Raw genomic sequence first — 22,826 nt, forward strand, 5'->3', positions numbered from 1 at the left:
AACCCTTTGTCAGATGGGTAGATTGCAAAAACCTCCCATTCTGTTAGTTACCAGTTCACTCTAATGATTGTTTCTTTTGCTATACAAGCTCTGGAGTTTAATTAGATCCCATTTGTCTATTTTGGCTTTTGTTGCCAGTGCTTTTGGTGTTTTAGTGATGGAGTCCTTGCATATGCCTATGACCTGAATGGTTTTGCCTAGGTTTTCTTCTAAGGTTTTTATGGTGTTAGGTCTTATGTTTAAGTCTGTAATTCATCTGGAGTTAATTTTAGTGAAAGGTGTCAGGAAGGGGTCCAGTTTCTGCTTTCTGCATATGGCTAGCTGCATTGATCCTTTTACCATTATGTAATGCCCTTCTTTGTCTCTTTTGATTTTGTTGCTTTAAAGTCTATTTTATCAGAGACGAGGATTGCAACTCCTGCTTTTTCTTGCTCTCCATTTGCTTGGTAAATTTTCCTCTATCCCTTTATTTTGAGCCTATGTGTGTCCTTGCATGTGAGATGGGTTTCCTGAATACAGCACACCAATGGGTTTTGACTTTTTATCCAATTTGCCAGTCTGTGTCTTTTGATTGGGGCATTTAGCCCATTTACATTTAAGGTTAATATTGTTATGTGTGAATTTGATCCTGCCATTTTGTTGCTAGCTGGATGTTTTGCCTGTTAGTTGATGCAATTTCTTCACTGTGTCAATAGTCTTTACCATTTGGTTTGTTTTTGGAGTGGCTGGTACTGGCTGTTCCTTTCTATGTTTAGTGCATCTTTTAGGAGCTCTTGTAAGGCAGGCCTGGTGGTGACAAAATCTCTCAGCAATTGCTTGTCAGCAAAGGATTTTATTTATCCTTCACTTATGAAACTTAGTTTGGCTGGATACGAAATTCTAGGTTGAAAGTTCTTTTCTTTAAGGATGTTGAATATTGGCCCTCACTCTCTTCTGGCCTGTAGGGTTTCTACTGAGAGATCCGTTGTGAGTCTGATGGGCCTCCCTTTGTGGGTAACCTGACCTTTCTCTCTGGCTGCCCTTAGCATCTTTTCCTTCATGTCAACTGTGCTGAATCTGAAGAATATGTGCCTTGGATTTGCTCTTCTTGAGGAATATCTTTGTGGTGTTCTCTGTATTTCCTGGACTTGAACATTGGCCTGCCTTGCTAGGTTGGAGAAGTCCTCCTGGATAATGTCCTGAAGAGTATTTTCCAGCTTGGATTCATTCTTCTGTCATATTCAGGTACACCTATGAAACATAGATTAGGTCTTTCCCATAATCCCACATTTCTTGGAGGCTTTGTTCATTTCTTTTCACTCTTTTTTCTCTAATCTTGCCTTCTTATTTTATTTAATTGAGTTATCTTCAATATCAAATATCCTTTCTTCTGCTTGGTCGATTCGGCTATTGAAACTTGTGTTTGCTTCATGAAGTTCTCTTGTTGTGTTTTTCAGCTCCATCAGGCCATTTATATTCTTCTCTAAGCTGTTTATTCTCGTTAGCATTTCGTCTAATCTTTTTTCAAGGTTCTTAGTTTCTTTGCATTGGGTTAGAACATGTTCTTTTAGCTCAAAGAAGTTTCTTATTACCCACCTTCCAAAGCCTGTTTCTGTCAATTCTTCATACTGATTCTCCATCCAGCTTTGTTCACTTCCTGGTGTGGAGTTGTGATCTCTTGGAGGAGGAGAGGCATTCTGGTTTTTTGTGTTTTTATCCTTTTTGCGCTGATTTCTTCCCACGTTTGTGGATTTATCTACCTGTGGTCTTTGTAGTTGGTGACTTTTGGATGGGATCTCTGTGTGGATGTCCTTTTTGTTGATGTTGAAGCTATTTCTTTCTGTTTTTTAGTTTTCCTCTAACAGTCAGACCCCTTTGCTCTAGGACTGCTGGAGGTCCACTCTAGACCCTGTTGCCTGGGGATCACCTGTGGGGGCTGCAGAACAGTAAGGGTTTGCTGCCAGTTTCTTCTTCTGTTATCTTCATTCCAGAAGGGTACCTGCCAGATGTTAGCCTGAGCTCTCCTTTATGAGGTGTCTCTTTGGATATACAGGGGTCAGGAAGCTGCTTGACCCCTGGAGGAGATAGTCTGTCCCTTATAGGACCTCAGGTGCTGAGCTGTGAGCTCTGTTGTTCTGTTCAGAGCTGCTGGGCAGGTACGTTTAAGTCTGCTGCAGTGGAACTCATAAGTGCCTTTTACCCTCGGTGCTCTGTCCTGGGAAGGTCTGGCTTTATTTATAAATTCCTGACATGCCGCTGCCTTTTTTCAGAGATGCCCTGCCCAGCAAGGAGGTAGCCTAGTCAGCAGAGGCGTTACTGAGCTGCTGTGGGCTCTGCCCAGCTGCTGTGTGAACTTCCCGTTAGAACTGCCTTAGTAATGGTGGTCTGTCTCAGTAATGGCAGATTGCCCTGGTAATGGTGGACTGCCTAGTAATGGGAGACTGCCTCGGTAATGGCAGTCTGCCTTGGTAGTGGTGGACTGCCTCGGTAATGGCTGATGCCCTTTCCCCCTGAGCTGGACTGTCCTGAGTCCATCTGCGCTTGCTGTGAAATTCTTGATCCAGAGCGTTTCAGATTGCTGGTCTTTGTGGGGATGGGACCCACCAAGCCAGATCACTTGGCTCCCTGTTTCAGCCCCCTTTTTTTCAGTTGAATGGACAGCTCTGTATCCCAGGCATTCCAGGCGCCTGTTGAAAAGGCCACCCACATTTGTGCGAGTTTTTGTGTGGGTTTTTGTGTGGAGACTTGCAGCGCCAGCTGAAACGGCCGTGCTAGAAACTCATAGAACTTTTTAGCCCAGCAATCTCCTGGTCTATGGGCAGTAAAAACTCGTTTGGAAATGCAGTGTTCATTCACCCTCTGCATTCTTCTCACTGGAAACTGCACTCCAGAGCTATTTCTATTCAGCCATTTTGAATCTCTCTGTGTCATTATTTTGAAAATAGTTTTGACCTTGTGGACTTCCTAAAAGGGTTTCTGGAATTCCCATGGGTTCCCTGGATTATATGATGGTAACTGCTTAATTACATAATTTTTTATTTTTTGCAATCTATTGAGACTTGTTGTATAGTCCAACATGTGGTCTACAATGGCAAATGTTCTATACACACCTGTGTACATCTGAAAAGAATGTATGTTCTGCGATTGTCAGATACAGTGTTCTATAAATTTCAATTGGGTTGAGTTGGATTTTAGAGTTATTCAAATCTTCATCTTTTCTGATTGATTTAATTTTTTTCTATCAGTTTCTGAGAAAGGTATTAAAATATCCAACTGTGATTGTAGATCTGTACTTTTCTCTTTAGTTCTGTCAAATTCTGTTTCATGTATTTTGAATATTTGCTATTAAATGCATTCACTTCTAAGATTGCTACATTTTCTTGGTCTGAAAGTTATAAAATATCTATATCCTAATTTATGGTAATTCTCTTTGTCTTAAAGTCTACTTTGATAATGCAGAAATATTGTTTCTTATGCTTACTCTTTGTTAAGGTTTATATTTTTCTAAATTTTACTTTCAACCACTTTGTGTCTTTAGATTTAAAATATATATGTTTATATAGATTTAAATAGATATCATATATATTTATAAAGTACTTTTACATATATATACATAAAAAGAGAGAGGAGAAGGGAGAAAGATTTTTGGTTTTTATCCAGTCTGTTAATTCTACCTTTTAATTAAAATGTTTATAATTCATTTACATTTAAATAATTATCAATATGATTGAGTTTAGGTCTATCATCTTGGCATTTGTTTTCTGTTTGTTCTATCTGGCCTATATTCCTTTGTTCTTTCTTTTCTGCCTTCTCTTGGGTAAACACATTTGTTTTTAGTATTCCATTTGATCCCTCTTGTGAACTTTTCATGTAGCCCTCCTTTTGTTATTTTTTAATGATTGCTCTAGTCTAGAGACTACAGTACACATCTTTAACACATCATAGCATGTTTTAACTAATATTACATTACTTCACCAAGTAAAAATATCATAACTATAATTCCATTCAAACCAACCCCCCTTGATATTTGTGATTTGTTGTCATATATTTTATTTCTACATTGCTGTAAACTTCATAATTCATTATTTTTGTTTTGAATAATCAGTATCATTTTTAAGAATTTTTAAATAAATATAATAAGAAGATCTTATCTCTTTATCCATAAATTTACACCTTTTGGTCCTCTTCTTCCCTTCCTTACCAATCTTGGTTTCCATTGGATATTATTCTCTTAAGTCTAAAGAATATTTTTTTGAAAAATATAATTTCTAGAGGATCAGATGTATGGTAGGTAAATCCTCTGAGCCTGCTTCTTTTTCTGTTGAAAATACTGTCTTTACATTGTTTAACAAATTTATTGAGGCATAAATTAAATATCATAAAATCTACACATTTTAAGTGTATGACTCAATGATTACTAGCAAATTTACTGAGTTGTACAACCATCATTACAATATAGTTTTAGAATAGTTCTATCCTCCAAAAAAGTTCCTTATGCCCTTTCGCAGACAATTCTTCCTCTTTTTCACTCCCAGTTCCAGGAAACCATTATTTTACTTTTATGGACATTTCATATGAATGGAATAATGTGCTATGTGGTGCCTTGCTTCTTTTAATTTAGCACATTATTCTTGAGGTTCACTCTTGTTATAGCATGTCAGAGGTTTATTCCTTTTTATTGATGAATAAACTACATTTTGATTATCTGCTCACCAGTTGGTAAGCATTCATATTATTTTCATTTTTTGGCCATTTTAATAATACTACTATAAACATTTCAAAACAAGCTTTTGTGTCAACATATGTCTTTGTTTTTTTTTTTTGGTAGATACCTGATAGTGGAATTCCTGGGTCATATGTTAAATTTATTTTTAACTTTTAAAGATACTATCAAATTGTTTTCCTAAGTGGTTATAGCATTTTACACTCTTACCAGAAATACCTAAGAGTTTACCTTCATATATGAAGGTCATCTTCTTCTGAATATAGAAATCTAGTTGATAGTTTATCTTTTTTTCCTTGACTTAATATGTTGTCCCACTGTATTCTGGCCACCATTGTTTCTCATAAGAAGTCAATAGTAATTCCTGTTTTTGTTCTCCTGTATATAATGTCCTTTTTTTTCTTCCTGCTTAATATTTTCTCTTTAATTTTAAATATTAGGAGTTTATGACACATCTAGGTCTGGTTATCATTGGGTTTGATGAGCTTTCTGCATTTATGCATTAATATCTTTAATCAATTCGAGGAAAATTTTGGCTATTATTTCTTCAAATGTCTCCTTGCATCATTCTCTCCTCTACTGTTAAGACTCTAATTACACATATTTCAAATACTCCATATTGTCCCACAGATCTCTTTTTCTCTATTTTAAATCTAGTCTAGATAAAGTATTAGTTTTACATACTTATTCTTTGGCTGTGACTCTTTGGGATCCTGATCCATTATTCTAGCCCACATGAAACCATAAAAAGTTTCTATTAGTTCATCTCATTTCTCTTTACACCTCTCTATGGCAAATTCTTTCTCCCACAACTACACCAAGGATGAAAGCAAATATGTACTTTTGCTCCCATGGGAAGGACTTACTGCTTTATGGAATTTGGTTCATTTAGGTATTTAGGTTTTCCTTTCATAAGATCTCTGGGTTTAAAAGAGAATCTATGTTCTATATGTAGTTCATGTTTGTATAGCTTGTTGTTTTTTAAGAGACAGGGTCACCCTATCACCCAGGCTGAAGTATAGTGGCACAATGATAGCTCACTGCAGCCTTGAACTACTGGGCTCAAGTGATTCTCTCACTTCAACCTTCTGAGTAGCTGAGACTACAGGCATGAGCTCCCAGTCCTGGATAAAACTTCCTTCTCGATAAGATGATTTATTATTCCATTGCTGGCATTCTACATCATTCTCTGCCTCACCTTCTATACCGGGTGTCCCAAGGACACAGCATAAAAAAGACTCCGGCCAAATGTAAAGTATTTATTCTTTTATAGAGCATTTACCCTGATACTCTTTCTCCTTACCTATTCCTATTTCAGAGCTGGTTCACTTAGAAAGTAACCTAAGAGTCTTTGTCCCTTTTCCTTGAGCCTAGAGCCAGTCTTTCATAGCCAGGTTCTTGTTTCTCTACTCTTGGTGCTCTAACACCATGGAAACACTCCAAAGAAATGTCTCAGTCAAAGAAAGAATGTAACTTCTCAAAGCTCCAGAATTTCCAAAGGTGCCCTCCGTAACCAACAGGCACCCCAACCTAAGTCCCAATCTAAGCAGTTGTGAATGTGTGTAATCAACCTGCCATTTTATAACAGAAACAGCCTTTTTGTGCATTTCCATGGGCTTCTTACCTTTCCTTCCTCTGTTCTCACTTTTTGATTTACCACAACGCTTACCTGAAAAGGAATAGTAAATAAAAGACGATAAAGGACTGACATTTACATTTCTAAATGCCTTTCTTTTAAGCAAGCTCGTCCAACCTATGGGTCAGGATGGCTTTGAATGTTTTTCTTAAAACATGAGATTTTTTTGTGATTTTTTTTTTTTAGTTCATTAGCTATCATTAGTGTTAGTGTATTTTATGTGTGGCCCAAGACAATTCTTCTTCCAGTGTGGCCAAGGGAAGCCAAAAGATTTGACACCCCCACTTTTAAGGATGACCTTCAAGTGGTTAGAAATAAAGAGCAAGTCATTTGATGGCCTTATCTGCCATTTTTATGCAGGTAGAATATTTTTAAAGTACAGGGCATTAGCAGCCTGCAGCCTGACAAGATTCAGAAACATAAGCATAATGTATTTCCAATTATTTCTTATTTAGTTATTTCAAATTTTATCAATCATAAGTGTCTATTACTAATTTTTTTTAAAACCTAGTAACTTTACTAGAAAGTTTTTTCTCAACCTCATTCATTTTACCAGTTTTGCTTTCCTGCTCTTTTCTTAAACTCGGTTTTCTCCCTTGGCCTCTGTCTTGACACATGCTATCTGTCAAATAATGATATGACTAACTGCTAATTTGCTAATTGAAGACACTGAAATTAAACTTTAAAAGAGAGGTTTTCCTTCAAGGATTCATTCAAGGATTAAATCCTCTTGCTTCTGCTTCTATCCCTATTTGTTTTTTGATTCTGTATAAAATTGGATTTTGCATTCACAGAAGCATACTTCAACATACACATGTACGTACATCTGCTGTATTAGTTGTGGTAAGGCTGCCTGTTTTATTTTATTTCATTTTACTTATTTTTTGAGACAGAGTCTCACTCTGTCACCCACACTGGAGTGCAGTGGTGCGATCTCAGCTCACTACAACCTCTGCCTCCTGGGTTCAAGCGATTCCCTGCCTCAGCCTCCCAAGTAGCTGGGACTACAGACACATACCACCATACTTGGCTAATTTTTTGTATTTTAGTAAAGATGAGGTTTTAGCAGGTTGGCCAAGATAGTCTCCATCTCCCGACCTTGTGATCTGCCTGCCTCGGCCTCCCATTGCTCTCTGTTTTACCAGATAGACCCTAAAATGTCAAGGGCTTGCTGGAAGAGAGACTTTTTTCCCACTCATGTAATAACCCATCACAATGTGATAGAAGAGGGGGTCGAAGGAAATAGGACTGTGCTACATGCAGTCATTCAAAGATCTAGGATGATAGAGGTCTGCCATCTTCAACTCTTGGCTCCCAGGTCAGCTTGAAGAAGAGAAATGAAGGTTCTAAACGGAGTTCTTATGGCTGAAAGTAGCATGAATTTTTTTCTTCTCCCATTCCATTGGCCAGAGCTCAGGCATAGGATCACGTCTGAGCTGGGTCCTGATTGGGAAACCACTTTTTAGAAACAACTCTGTACTATAGAGTGACAGCACAAACCTTTGGTGGATTTTCAGTCATCTCTCTTTATATGCATAAAATACATCTGAAACTTCATGTCTAAATCTCTAAACTCCAGTATAAATCTCTAAGATTCTCAAATCTTGAGGAGTTAAGGAGTTGGGTAATGGAGTAAGAGACCTCATGCCAAGCACCAAAAGACTGTCTTAGTAGTAGTAGTAGAAGAAGAAAGCGGAGCTACAACTAGGGTAGAAGGTCTCAGAAATTATCTGTCAATGAAAGGAAGCAAAGATGGGATTAGCTTATCTTGTCATTCACTCATGCATTATTTCATTCATTTATCAGATATTATCTTGATTAGTTGCTTTATGGCAGGCAATGTGCTAAGTGCTGAGGATACAAGAATAAATAAATTATACCATTCATTACAGCAACAGCTGTAATGGATTCATGTACATTATGAATGTGAAAGTAATATATGTTATTTTAGTGGAGGAGAATGGCTTTCCACTGAGGTAGCCTAAGAAATTCCCAGTATAGTCTCAGAAGCCTATTTTCCTGTTGGATTCTAACATTTTCTTTCTTTGTGTATATGCAGGCCCTCGTTCCAAGTTTGCATTCTACTTTCATGGACAGTAATATAATCATATTTACTTAGTACAAAGATCCCTCAGGTCATGGATTGTTTGCAGAATGGATGTAAAAGAGCTGAAATTGGATGCAGGGATATTCAAGAGGCTACTGTTCTGGTTCTGTCTTCCATTAGGAAGAAAATTTTAAAATCTTACTCATAACTCACAAAGCTCTTCATGTCTAATAGTCTAGCTGCATTCTCCATAGCTTCCCCCACTCTGATCCCTAACTCCATATTGGGCTACTCATAATTTCTCACATTTTAATACCTCATTCTATGGCCCTGCTTACATATAAAATGTCACATCACTCTCTGCTTGTCTGCCCATTTAGAAAACTAAAAAACCACTTACCTCTCAAAATTCAGCAAAAGGTGGCTTTCTTAGAGAAATCTTCTCTAACTCTCCTTCCTGCACCAAACTTAAATGCTTCTCCTAGGCTCCTACTGCATTTTGTATTCATATCATTTATGACAATATAATTTATAGTATATTACATGATATCACATCATATCATACTATATTGTGATTTTTCATTTCTTTCTAGCAAGACCTCTTTGAATAAAGGGATAGTGACTTGTCATCTTTCTATAGCCCCTTCCTAGGTTGATACTGGGAACACAGTATATTCAATAAGTAGCCATTGGATGGGTGGGTGGGTGGGTGGATATATGGATGGACTGATAGTGGGTTGATATCGTCATATGAAGAAGCCCCCTTGAATTAATTAATTATTTATTGAGACAGGGTCCCACTCTGTCACCTAGGCTGGAGTCCAGTGGTATGAGCTTGGCTCACTGCAACCTCCACCTTCTGGGTTGAAGTGATTCTCCTGCCTCAGCCTCCTGAGTAGCTGGTGTTACAGATGTGTACACCACACCTAGCTAATTTTAGTATTTTTAGTAGAAACAGGACTTCACTGTGTTGGCCAGACTGGTCTCGAACTCCTGGCCTCAAGTGATTTACTTGCCTTGGCCTCCCTAAGTACTGAGATTATAGGCGTGAGCCCCCATGCCTAACCTAACAGCAGTGGAAAAGCAGTGAAGGTATTTGAACCAGGGGAGTGGTGTGATTCACAGAACTAATTCACACAAAGCCAAATCTGGTGGTACTGAATAAGAAGATGGGATTGGCAGGGAAGCAGAGTGAGTAGGAGGCTGATAACAGATCTTTGTTATTTTTGAGTTGCTCAGCATTCTAATGCACTTTCTATACTGGGGAAATTCACTCCCCATTGCCTATGGTGGGGTTATCACATGCCAAAAGAGGCCATGAAGATTAAAATTACCCTCACCAGGCTTCCTGGCAGTTGGGGTTGGGGTGTGTGACTCAGGCTTCACCAATGAGAAACCACACCCGAGCTTTGACTCTAGAGGGTATGACACAAAGCCACAGGGACAGTTACTGATCACTTCTAGCAGCAGAGGAGCAGTGATGAGGACAGCATTTGGAGGGTTCCAGCAGCGGTATCCTAACTATACTGGTTTCTGTATCATTTTAGCTGTTCAGTCTTCTGCATCTTAGACCTTCTTGGTTCCTACCTAGTTTATGAAACTGTTTCTCAAGATTCTTGTTAACTCTCTAAGAGCAATCTGCTAATCCCCTATGTATTACTTTTCTGCTACTTAGCCAAAGATACTTCCCATCATTTGCATCCAAGAGCTGTGTCAGGTATAGGAATTGAAATGGTGCTGACACTGGTGAGTGCCTACCCAGCATCCCTCTACTCCTAACCTAGATTTTTACTTGCATATCCTTCCATTCCTATGCAACCCATGCACTTCAGGGAACACTGGTGCCACTCCTCACTCTAGGGGTGAGTCTAAGTTGGCTTTTTCACCAGAAAGTTATCAGCACTTTTCCTAGCCCAGCCACAGTCATGGTCAGAGGTGAACAGGTGACCTAAGTGTCCCTATTGTGGAATAAAACAGACAGAGGGTGCTACTGGCAGCTGTCCTGGGAATCAGCTTTAGGATGACATTGACCTTCAGAAGGCAGAGCTAGAGAGACAGTACATTGTGATAACTTCACTGAACCTCTACCTTAACCAACCCTGAACCCCAGTGAAGCTATGGACTGCCAATGGAAGAAATCAAAGATGACTAAAGTTATCAAGGATGGTGACTGGGGTGGAAGGTGGTGTCATAATTAAAACAAGGAATACAGAAAGAGGATCAGGTTTGTGAAAAGATTAGATGTTCAGGTCTAAATGTGGTATATTCGCTTTTCTAGAAGTATTTTTGCACTTTAAAATCCTTTAAATTCAAATAACGAATAAGACTCATCAAATACTTTCACATGTTTACACCTCAAACTAAAGTCTAGGCATTTCTGAAAGAGTAAAAATAGCTGCATAGAAGGACCACAATTCACAGATTTCTGTGTTGCTTTTCTCATTCATGCTGTAGGTTTTAGCATGAGAAGAAAAGCAGTGAAAAGGAATCTGCTTCTAGAGTTTTGACTACTCAGAACTATAACAGTATGTAATAATATTCTTCCCTAATTAGTGCCAATAAAAACAAGTATCTCTTACCATTGTAAGAAGCAATCTGTTTTTATCTTTCCCCCTTTTTTTTTTTTTTTGGCTTTTGTGTAAACTTAGAGATTAATGATATTAGCTAAAGATTGAAACGAGCAAATGTGTATGTGTATCTCATTGTCATGGATGTATGTCACAAACAGACTCTTGTCACTTGTATAACTAAGTTATTTCAGTTACAGTTACCATGATCTGTTCAGGCTGAGAACCTTAGAATCTCCTTTGAATATTTCTCCTTGCACATTTTCTTGTTTTGGTACCTCCAATCTGTTTCTGTCTTCATTTTATTCTCCATCCCCAGATAGTTAACTTGACAGCCAATTATTTGTTAAACTCTAAACACTTTATCTCCATGGCGTTTCTCATATCCATTCCCTTTCTTGTATTACTATTGCATCTCCATAATTCAGCCCCTATTGCCTCTGGCAAGAGTTTTGGAATCACCAACATTTGCAATCCTTCCCCACATCAATTCAACCTCCTGTACCACTCTTTTCATGGACTTTTGATAGATCCACATAACTTACTGGATGAAATATGCCCACTCTTAACCCTGGCACTCAAAGTCCTCAACTATCTGGCCATGACCCTCCTGTCCAATCTTATTATAACCCACAATGTCCTGCTCAGGCTTTCCATCCCAATTAAATGAGCTGTTCACTGGTCTTTAAACACATCCCTATCCTTGCCCATAAGGCTTGGATCCACCTTAGCTCCAGCATCCACACCACATGCCCTTCTCTTTCCTTGAAGCCTTTCCTGATTTTTTTTCAGTGGATGAGACCTTTCATCTCTTTAAGGAACTTGCCCTTATCCCTGGCATCATCTTCCCCTTGGAGATAAGACTTTGAAACCTTCACCCTTTAGCATCTGCCTCTCTGTCTCTAAAAACCACCCCATCTAGCCTAGACACTGAGTTATCTTATATTTCTACAGTGTCTCCAGCATTGCTCATTGCTACTTACAGATTTCAATCAAGAAATTCAGCCAAGTTGATTCCCGTTCTTCTAAAGTTACTTTGAGATGCCAATTTCTTTTCCTCCTACTTTTGCTGCTTTCCAACCCAATCTTCACATCACCACTGTAACTCTTTCCAAAGTGCATATGTGTTCATCTTCTGTCCTCCAGAATGTTGAAGTTTGTATAGCAGAAAGGTTGAGAAGTTAAGAGTTCACACTTTGAAGACAAGCCATTTGGATATAATCTAGCTCAGCCACTGTTCAGGTAGTTGTCCTTGGGCAAATTACTTCATCTCTAAATGGGGCCTATGGTGAAATTTAAATACATTAATGCCTATGAATGTTTACAGAGTTCCTTCACAAAGTTAGCCCTAAGGAAATGATAGTATGATAGGACGATAAATTCCAAATTTCAACTGAGATACGATAAACTAATAAATATGGCATTCTAAACAGAGGTAGTTATCACACCAAGATGCAGATTTTCAAAGCACGTGGCCCAAAAACTAGTTAGACAGCACTGTAACCTGAAAGAGAGATTACTAAGATAAAGGGAGTAGAAATAAAAAGATCTGTGCCAAGATTGTCTTTGTAGAAATCCCGGCTGGACTCCTGCTGGGACCTCAAGAGGGAGGTTTAGGATGATGCCTGCACCCTCACCTCAAGACTGCTTGGGAGAAGGAGGAGCGTCCTTTTCATGAATTCATTTGAAGACCTGAATATCCAGTTCCCAGTGATTAACTCCCATTTTATTATCCTTTGTTATTTATTCTAGGTTTGTCTGTGGGTGTATATTGGACAGGATTTTTTGGTTGTTAGTGACAGAAACAATATCTGAATAAGGTTGAGAAAAAAGAGAGGCATTGGTTAGAATAATGCTAGCATATTAAAATGACCAAAGGAAGAGTTGAATAATGAGACCCATCGCAGGACCCACCGGGCCTCTAAAGTGACTGGAAATGAGGACTCTGATGCTTCCAGGATTTGATTTCTTTTCTCCACTTTTTCTTTCTGTTTCTGACAAATTTGGCTTAATGCAAAGGCACAAGTGAAAAACACAGCAGCAACAGTCCCATGCTTCTGACACCACAGGGAACTTGTGCTCTTGACGCAGTCTGGGTTTAGAAAATCCTCGTAAGAAGTCTGACTGGCCTGGTCTGGTCAGGGCCTCCTTCAGACACATCCAGTATGGGAGGAGAAGGAGAATTTCCCAGAGAATTCAATGCCCAGAAGACAAGGATGCTGAGCAAACACCCTTTTTATTTCCATTCCTGTAATTTTCCAAGTGTGTCAGCTTCTTAGGCATGGTCCTGCCCAGAATGAATGCGCCCTCTGGTTCTGATATTGAGGATGGAAAGGGGGAAATATGTCTTCCTAAAGAATGAATTAAGGCAGGGATAAGACTTTTGGATCTGGGGAGGAAGGTATAGCAAAGAAGAAATGATAATGGCTTCTTAGGAGTGCCACTCAGGGATTAGCTGTAAGGTATCTGTGGGGCCTCAGCAGCAGTAAGGTGCTAACTGGGCAGTGGTGGAGTGAGCACTGTCCCTAAGTCTGCCTGAGGTCATTGCAGCTGCTACTTAGCATGGACCTTCTGCACAATGGGGAGAATGGGGATTTTATTTTGTGCCCTTCCTCCTCCTTTTTCAGTGTCCCTCTGACTTCTCATGGACCTCTCCTGCCCCTACCTCACCAACCCCATTGTCCAGCCACCCAAGTCACCTTCATTTGCCTCAGCCTCCCTTCTCATGTTCACTCTTCTTTACAGGGACCTAGGTTACAGATTCATTTCTTGTCTATGTCCTTGACAGTACATGTTCTCCGTTGGCTTTCAGAGCAAAACAATTCCACTCATTCATCCATGTTTTCACTCATCCAGCATACTCACTAAGCTATCACTGCATGGCAGGCCCTGTCGTTTGGGGGCATTTGGAGATACAGCTGTGGGCAAGGTAGAGGAGCTCACTTCTCATGGAGCTGGCTTTCCATGGAGGGAGGGAGATAATAGCTATGCAAATAAATATACAGCAACCATTAGTGGTAAGTGCTTGGAAGAAAAATAATGCAGGCTAAGGAGATAGTGAAAGAAATGCTACTTAGATAGGCTGATCAGGACAGGCCTTTTGAGGAGGGACATTTAAGCCGAGATGTGAATGCTGTGGAAGAGTGAACCTGCCACAATGATGGGAATAGCGTTCTAGACAGAGGGATGGCCAAGTGCAAAGTCCCTGAGGTGAGAATGTGTTTTTGCATATGATGGACAGACTCAAGGGAGGTATCATAATTGAAGAAACAAAGGCAACTCTTAACCATAGGAACAAACCGTAACACTTTGATCATAATAAAGAGTAATATAAACTAGAAAACTCACTGAGATCTCTAGTGTGTGTTTAGGATATTTCAATTGCTAGTGTCAGAAACAGAATCTGAATTAGCCAGAAAGAAGATAGGAAGGCATTGATTTGGACAATGCTGGATGAGTTCACTTGTAGAAATATATGCACCTCTGGAAAGAGAAATGCAAATCAAAGCTTCACTGAGATAACCACATCTTACCCACCAGATGGACAAATGTCCAGTGCATTATGCAACACATACTGTGGAGAAACCAACTTTCTCATAAATTGCTGGTGGGGAAGAAAAATAGTACAATTCCTGTGGAGGAAAACTTGGCAAGAGCTAGCGAAATTACATATGCATTTGCCTTTCAATCCAGTGTTTCCACTTCTAAAATCTGTCCCAAAGATATAATAACAAAATATGAAGAGTCAAAGTCTGTCCATTGCTGCATTATTTAATAGCAAAAGGCTGGAAACAACCCAAATGCCCCTCAGTAGAGGACTAGTTGCAGAAACTTTGGCAAATCCAAATAGTGGAATACCATACAGGTGTAAAAAGGAAAAGGCCTATTTCTACATATTACTATGGTGTGACCTCCAGCATCACATTTTATAGTGATAAGATCAAGACAGAAAAAAGTATGCAAAGTATGCTATCATTTAATAAAAGATGGGAGAATAATATACACATATACTTGTGAAGTTTTTTTAAATGAGAGAGGCTAAAACAATCAGGATGTATGAGAGGAAAAGAAAGAATATTGTGATCACAACGATAGAAGCTGGATTTCTTGGTAGATCTCTAGTTTTGATTTTTGAGCCATGGTAATATTTTATATAATTATAACACAAAATTAAAGAGAAAAGCAACCATTAGGCATCAAAAACAAATGAACCTAACTTGTCTCTAGTTGATGGAATAGATGTGGTATTCTAAATGACTGTAAGACATAATTTGTGCATGCTTTGTCTCTAAGGACAAAGAGAACTAGAAAAAAAGTCTTAAACTTTTCCTGGTAGCATTAATATTGTGATTCCAAGGCTGTCATGCCTACAGTGTGGGGTAGGGCAACTAGCTAATTATGTTGCTGGTAAGAATCAGGATATCTGGTGTGACAGGGATACAAATGTAAGACTGATGTGTTTCAGCAAAATCTCTGTAGTCCTGGATCTGAATTGGAATGATCAATCTGAACTCATGGCATATGTTTACTTTAAAATATGTTTATATATTTTCTAGCTCTGTCCACTGAAAAGACTTATAAACAATACCCAAACCAGTACAAAGAGTTCCTTTAAGCTTATAGATTGAGATCTTTAAAAATGTTGAAATATTTACCAAGTGGAACTGGGGCTCCTTGGAGAAATGCCTGACTCCTTATCTAAGGCAGGAAATGAACAAGATGAGCCTGGAACATCTTGTCATACCAGAAAGTAAGTGGCCTTTGAAGATTTGTCAAGGGACTCAGGAGCCAACCTGATTAGACTTCCACTAGCCAAAGACGGGCAATTCGAACATAAATAAAATTAAACTACAATGGATTGTAGTTTTATATATGTAATATGTTTAACCATCAAATATGTTTAATCCATAAATTCTTAATGATACTTTAAATATAAAAATTAAAAAAATAAAACCTCAGTGATCTTTGCAGGATAATAGGAAGCAAGTCATGAAAATAAACTAGATGAGCTGGGTGCAGGTGCATTGTCTCAAGCCTGTGATCCCAGTGACTCTGGAGGCTGAGGCAGGAGGATCACTTGAGGCCAGGAGTTGGAGACCAGCCTGGGCAACATGGCAAGACCCCCCCCCCCACATATCTCATAATTTTTTAATTAATAAAAGAAAAGCAGCAAGTAGTTATTTTTGTCTTTATTACAAAAACTGTGGCTCAGAGTAACTAAATAGTTGATGAGAAGTAGTTCCTCTTAATGGAAGCGTTCCATGAATAAATGAAGGAGGAATATCATCATTGTGCAACTCCTAATAAATGAATGCATCTAGGCATCTAACATGAAGGCACTAATGCACAAAAGAGAAACAGCCAGACTCTATGTACCCACTGATAGAAGTACACACAGCACCATCTAGGAAGGAGTCTTGCCAAACCTGAATCCCTTAAGCCTCTGGATCTAAACCCACAGGCAACAGAAAAATCTCTTAAATTACACTATGTGGAGTTTCTAAATTTCCACTATATATAAATTCTAAAGGACAAATAACATGGTTTCATCACCACCAACAACAAACTGCAAGGAATTTTAAAAAGAGATGGAAGAGAACTCCATAGATTAAAAGAGACATGAGAGACATGATAGTTTGGATCTCAATTTAAATAATCAATCTATTAAAGAGGAAAAAAGGAAGAGAAGGGACACCAGGATGTGATCAAGGAGAGGGGGAGAAATGATAGTGAGAGGGAAGTGAGAGGACATCATAGTATAGTTGGAGACGTTTGAACCCTGGTAGGATGTTTGGTGATACTAAGTAATTATTCTTGCTTTTTGGATTGTGTGATGATAGGAACTGTGATTTCAAAAGAGGAATCATTTGTCTTTTAAAGATGTATACTGAAATATTTATAAATGAAATGATATGATGCCAGGCACCTGCTTCAAAATAATCTGGAGTGAGTGTGGAAGTGGTGAAGACACGGAGCTGTGGTTTTCAGGCTTGAGCTTGCATCAGAATCACCTAGAGGACTTATTAAAATACAGATACCGGTCTTCCCTCTGGAGTTTCTGATTCAGTCTTGGGTGGGGACCAAGAATCTGCCTTTCTCATTAGCTCACAAGTGATGTTAATGCTGTTGGTCTGGGGACCACACTCTGAGAGTGACTAGCAGAGAGGAAGCAAGATTGGTCCTGTGTTAATTATTCTTGCACCTGGGTGGTGGGTGCATGAAGGCTCATTATTACATTCTCTCTACTGCTGAATATATTTGAAATTCTCTATAATAAACATTTACAAAACAGGTGATCCAGAAGTCATACAGAAGGAGTAAAGCCTTTAACAACCCATAGCTGTAATGGGAACTTCTATGCTCATTAGCAAAACAGGTTTGGCTGCTGCTTCCACAGCTTTTTCTGGGACCAGAAGGTGTGCCTCTCCTTCTGCCTAGGTGGAGGTTAGTGTATCAGTTCAGCTCTCCATCCTTTTAGAGAGTTGCCTGGCCTGAAGGGAGGGGAGGGGCCACTGTCCAAGGGGTCTATGCATGCTGCCTCCTTTCCTCACTGGGATCAGTCATTGAGAGAGCAGTGGTTTGGATGAATCTCAAGGTTTTCTGACCACTTTAGCTGGGAAGGACACTTCTGAACAGAGCTGTGCCAATCAGCTCTCAGAGATGAGAGGTTATCACCAAACCCACTATGCCCTTGCGTCCCCCTGCAAAAACCTCCCTGCAACTCCTAGATCTAGGAGGCATCTCTAATTGGTTTGTCTCTCTACTTGCCTTTTTAGATTCCTTTGTGTATTTACCCATTCATCCTTCAAATATTTATTGTGTTAGGCATCTTTCTAGCTCCTGGAATACAGCAGGGAACAGAACAGGCAAAAAATCTCTGCTTTTATGGAGATTTAATTTTAGTTGGGAGGACAAGCAGTGGACCCATAAAGAAATTAATGGACAGAATAATTTCAGGTAGTGAAAAGTGCTGTGAAGAAAGTTAAAATGAAGATGTCAGGTTAGTGATTGACTTTGTGTGTGTATGTATGTGCACACAATTTTTATTTTAGCTGATTGGAGAATGCTTTTCCAAAGAAATGTGATCTGAGCTGAAAACTAGATGATAAGAAGGAGCAAGCCATGGGAAGATCTGAATATACTCAGAGAGAAGTAATGGCAAGTGCAAAGGGCCTGAGATGGGAATGAGCTTGGGAATTTTTTCCTGTTTTTTTTTTTTGGAACACCAATAAGGCCAATGGGGCTGGAAAATAAGAGTAAAGAAAGGTAAGAATTATATGAGATGAGGTGGGAGAATAATCTGAGTCCAGTGGTTATAGGGCCTTGTAGCCAATGGCCAAAGTACATCTATATTCCAGACACCTCCAAGACTGCCAGTCAGCCCCCTAGCTATAAAAAACACATTCTCTCTAGAGAAACAGGATACCATTTTAACAGGAGACTCCCCTGGGCTCTCTAACCTATAGGAAAATGACCATATTGTTTGGATAATTAACTATTAAAAACCCAATAATTTGGGGGTTTAAAACCCACTAATTTTAGTTCAGAGTTACTGGAATGTTCCTTTGCCCCACAAATCGTCTGCTCTCGATGCCTAGAATTCCACCCTAAAAACACTATTTACCCAACTTAAGACTCTCCTGTTAAAATACAGATTCCTCTGAGAGGGATAATACTATGAGTTATCAGTCATTTAATGCTAATATAGATGAGTTGACAGCTGTCCTTGAAAAGGTATTTTAAAAGAAGAAAGCATAAAGTTAGTGGGTGCTTGGGTAGCAGGAAGGAATCCTCAGGGCAGAATGAAATTAGAAAGGGAAAACGGAGGATACATTAGAAAAAAAAAAAAAAAGCTGCCTATTTTACAAGTTTGAGTAGGGCTTTGCTTCCTGCATAACGTCCTCTGGCCAGGACAGATCATAGCCACGTGTTTCTTTTATAGCTCTTTCCTAAACACAAAGTGTAAAATAATTCATAGAGTCCCTTATGTAAACAGAGCAATGATTAGAGTGTTGCTTCTACTTTGCCGTTGTTTCTTGATGAGCTCTGGGCACAGGTGGACTTTGTCTCTGTGGATGATCTGTCACTGATATGGCATGACATTTTCATGAGTATGAAACAGTGATGTGCTGGAACAGCCTGTGTAAACAGATTACATGCATGTCTTCCCAACTTTGCATTCAACTTGACTTCACACTGACTGCTTGAAATCAGCCATGATGAGCATATTTACAACATAGAAATTGACAAATGCTAGAAATCGAAATGTTTCTTTTCAGAGAGCTGATTGTTAAACAATATGCTGCAAAATGTAAAAGGTAAATTTTAGGATATGCCACAGCATATGAAAAAATATTCATTTCTTTGTTTTGCCTCTTGAACAGATGCCAATGGTATTGAAAATCATATTCACCTTTGTATATACTTTACATTTTAGCTGTATCTCTACAGTTAGATACCCCACTTGCCTTTTCAAAAGCTACCTGGTACTTCATGTTGGCCAGGTTTTGCATCATCTGACTCTGGCTGCCTTGTATACTTCAGGCCCCAGCCAGATTTAACCCTTAGTGTGTTTTGGTTCCAAATGCCTTATTCTTTCCTTTGGACATTTCTAGTCTGTTTTTCCCTAGCTGAAGGACTCCCTTCACTTCTTCTCTGTCTGCCAGTGTCTTTCCCATGTGCCAAGGTCAGAGCAGAAATCTCCTCCCGCTCCTTGATGCTCACCTGCCATCCCAACATGGGATTCAGCATTCAGTAGCCATTGCTCTTTCTCCAGTGCTCCCATTGGACACTTCCTATACCTCTTCAGCTATCACCATCCCTGCCTTGTGAAGTGTTGGTCTCCATGTCTTATCTCCTCCCCTGGATTTTAAGCCCATTGATGATAGTGACATTTGCTTTTTTGTCATTTTTATCCTTGAGAGTATCAGATGCAGAGCTTAGCATAGTCATTACTCGATATTGGTTGGATTATATGCATATATGACTTAATATTTCCCACAGGGTCCTGGACAGCAAAATAAATGCCACATGAACAAAGACACACACACACAATTTCATCAGTCTAAATATCTGCATTTGTGGCCTGATTACCTTTAGCATTGAAAATGCCTTGTTGAAGGGGAACAATTGGATTCAAATGTAGACCAATGAGGACCAATGAGAAAGCTTCTACTCTCAATCTGAAAAGTCACCTTTCTCATCTGCATGTAAAATTGGGAGGCTCTTGTCCAGTCATATGTTGGAAAAGTACCAATCTGTTATAAATCAGGATGTTCCAATGGCCACTGAAGATCCAGCTGAATTCTTAAGGATAGATGCTGCTACAATGTTATTGAGTTCTATTGGGACTTGTATAACTCATGATAAAAAACAATTGGAGATTTTTTCTTTGGTCACTCCGGTGAAAGAAGGCTATTCCTGTTTGATTTATTTATTTATTAAACAAATATCATCTTCTCGTGCCAGCAGGCTGTGAAAAGCTCAAGATATAAAGGTAAATTATCTGTGGCCTTGCCCTTCAGGGATTTATAATCAAGAAGAGTCTGAGTAAGCAAAGGGATGTGTTTAAAGTCTCAGATGAAGTTAAGCCCTGAGGATCTGACAAGCTCTGAGCCACATCAGTGAGTTTGCCCATTAGACCCTGCCATCTGTCCCCCTGTGAAACGTTTGCAGTAACTCCTTTCCATGAACTGCTTTTGATTTGAATGACCTTGGAGACAGCCTGAAATCCCGAGCCTGGAAGAGTGCTTTTAGCGTTACTGGTCTGCACTTACGTGTTTCAAATAGAATTTCCACAAACCCCTAATTATCTCCTCTTACCATGCTCCCTAAATGACAGACGACCAGCTCTTTAGTCACTCCAAGAACGGATTTTTATTCAGCCCATGCCCGGGATGCATTAGGATGCCCAGAACATGTGTGGCTGCTCCGAGTGGCACAGAGCAATTAACAGAAGCCAAGCAATTTGCAAAATGCCTCAACTTCCTGCTCATCTCAAAGGCAGAAAATTGTCAAACCTTAACCTCAGGAGGCTCATCTGCAGAATTACACCTCCCCCACCTCAATGAAGAAACTCTGGTGTCAGATTCCCCCCCAACACCCTCCTGCTTTTTGCAAACATAAGCACTCGGCTGCAACAACAGCTATGACTCAGTTCCTAGCTAACGCTGCCTGAATTGATTTAGTCTGAGTTCAGATTTAGCACATAATCATGTTCAATTTGCTCCACTGCACTGCCTAGAGATAAAAGGCTTGGAGAAAAAAAAATAGCTTCAGCTTGTGTCAGTCTTTGTGGTGATGTCATTGCCATGAGCAAGCCGGGCCGTTCGTTACTCTGCTGTGCTGCCTCAGACGCGGAGGTCTGCGTGCAGTGGGAGCGGGCTCCAGGAGCCCGAGCCTCCAGCCGTCCCCAGAGCAAGGCAGCACCCGGGCCTGGCCACAGCAATATCCATCTGGAGGCTCTTCCCTTCACTCTCAACTCTGAGGTTGCCTAACTCTTTATTAAAAATTCAGAAGGGGGAATGCCAGCCCCTAGCATGGACTGTGATGTTTCCACTCTGGTTGCCTGTGTGGTGGATGTCGAGGTCTTTACCAATCAGGAGGTTAAGGTATGCACTGCAATTTTATTTTTCTTTGTTACTGTTACTAAAGCTGCTTGGCAGAGCCTTTTTAGCATAAGAAAATAAGACTTTGGTTAATAGTTTTCAGCTCACAGTCTGCGCTAGAAATGCATGTGGTGAGTGCATGGCTACATTAAGTAGAATAAGTTGGAAGAGGGACCAGTATATTATTTTAAAATGTGATAAGGTCTGTCATTGTCTGTTTCTTCTTGTCTTTTCTATTAGGTGATCCCCAGTCAGTCTTTTCCCAGTAGACATATTTTCATATTCTCATATTGTATCTTTGTCAATAAGGAGAATTTTCCAGCCCTTAATGTTTAGGGGGGTTTTGAATCAATGATTACATCAAGAAAGCACAAATCATAAACCCAGCATCCAGGCCACCCTGACAGTGGGGCAGTAACCCTTTCTGGCATGTCACTTAAATATCCTGTGATGTGGTCTTCAAACTGAACAATAGCTGTTCTACAGATGACAGTTTTCAGTCCCCAGCTTTCTGATAATCAAAGTTGGAGAGCAGCTGCCTAAATTTTCTTTGTCAGGCAAAGAAAGCAAGTCATTTTCCTTGAGCAGTTGTTCATAAAGTTTAGGCATAAATAAATTTTGCATCTTAAGACTTAATATTATACATGCTGGTCCTCACTGATTAGCAGCAGCAGTTGTAGACTTGTCTAGGTAATTGTCCTCTGATGATGTTTATTCTCTTTTATTTTCCATTTGGCTTTATATTATGGAAAAGATTCCATGCTTGTAAAATAGGCATGTTTATTTCTTCTCTCATATTTAATAAAAGAACTAGCTGAAGCTTCTTATTGAAACAGTTCACACGCACGCAAACACACACACACACACACACACACACAAGGTCAGTTGTTCATTGTGTGGTGGGAGGAATAAAAGGGGAATTACATTGCATAATCATTTGCCATTCCTGCTTTAGAAGAAATACCCTGAATTCTTTATGTTGGGTGTGCAGGTGACACCCTGGTACTTCACAGGTGGGGATTTATGTGTTCCTGGCGTAACACATGGCTATGTCATTCACGATTGCAGCTTTCACAATCTTTTGAAATAGATTTGATAATCCATTTTAAACATGTGGCCTTGTATTTACCAAGTTTTGTGCCAGTGTCATGAAAATGTCCACCACCTGTCATATGAAGGTTCAGAAAATAAGGATATAAAGGTTTGGCACTGCCTGTGATTGCATCCAGAATGGAAACATGCATGCAGAGACCCACGGTCCTGCCAG

The 22,826-nt window shown here is 39.5% G+C and overlaps 1 protein-coding gene across 4 annotated transcripts in view; it reads left to right on the forward strand.

Annotated features, from left to right (window-relative positions):
• The window catches only part of RCAN2 (regulator of calcineurin 2), a 285,671-nt gene that overhangs the window by 155,228 nt on the left and 107,617 nt on the right, over positions 1–22,826 (forward strand). Inside the window, exon 1 of one of the 4 annotated variants that reach the window (XM_012448796.2) lies at positions 21,247–21,562. The exons of the other annotated variants lie outside the window; for them this stretch is intronic. Within the exon in view, the coding sequence (XP_012304219.1) occupies positions 21,476–21,562 (87 nt within the window). The 5' untranslated portion in view covers positions 21,247–21,475. Of the gene's footprint in view, positions 1–21,246; positions 21,563–22,826 lie in introns of those variants that run through there. 4 annotated transcript variants of the gene reach the window in all.

This window comes from Aotus nancymaae, unplaced genomic scaffold, assembly GCF_030222135.1.
Source record: "Aotus nancymaae isolate 86718 unplaced genomic scaffold, 86718_ANA_hifiasm-v0.15.2.pri h1tg000040l, whole genome shotgun sequence".
Taxonomy (NCBI): domain Eukaryota; kingdom Metazoa; phylum Chordata; class Mammalia; order Primates; family Aotidae; genus Aotus; species Aotus nancymaae.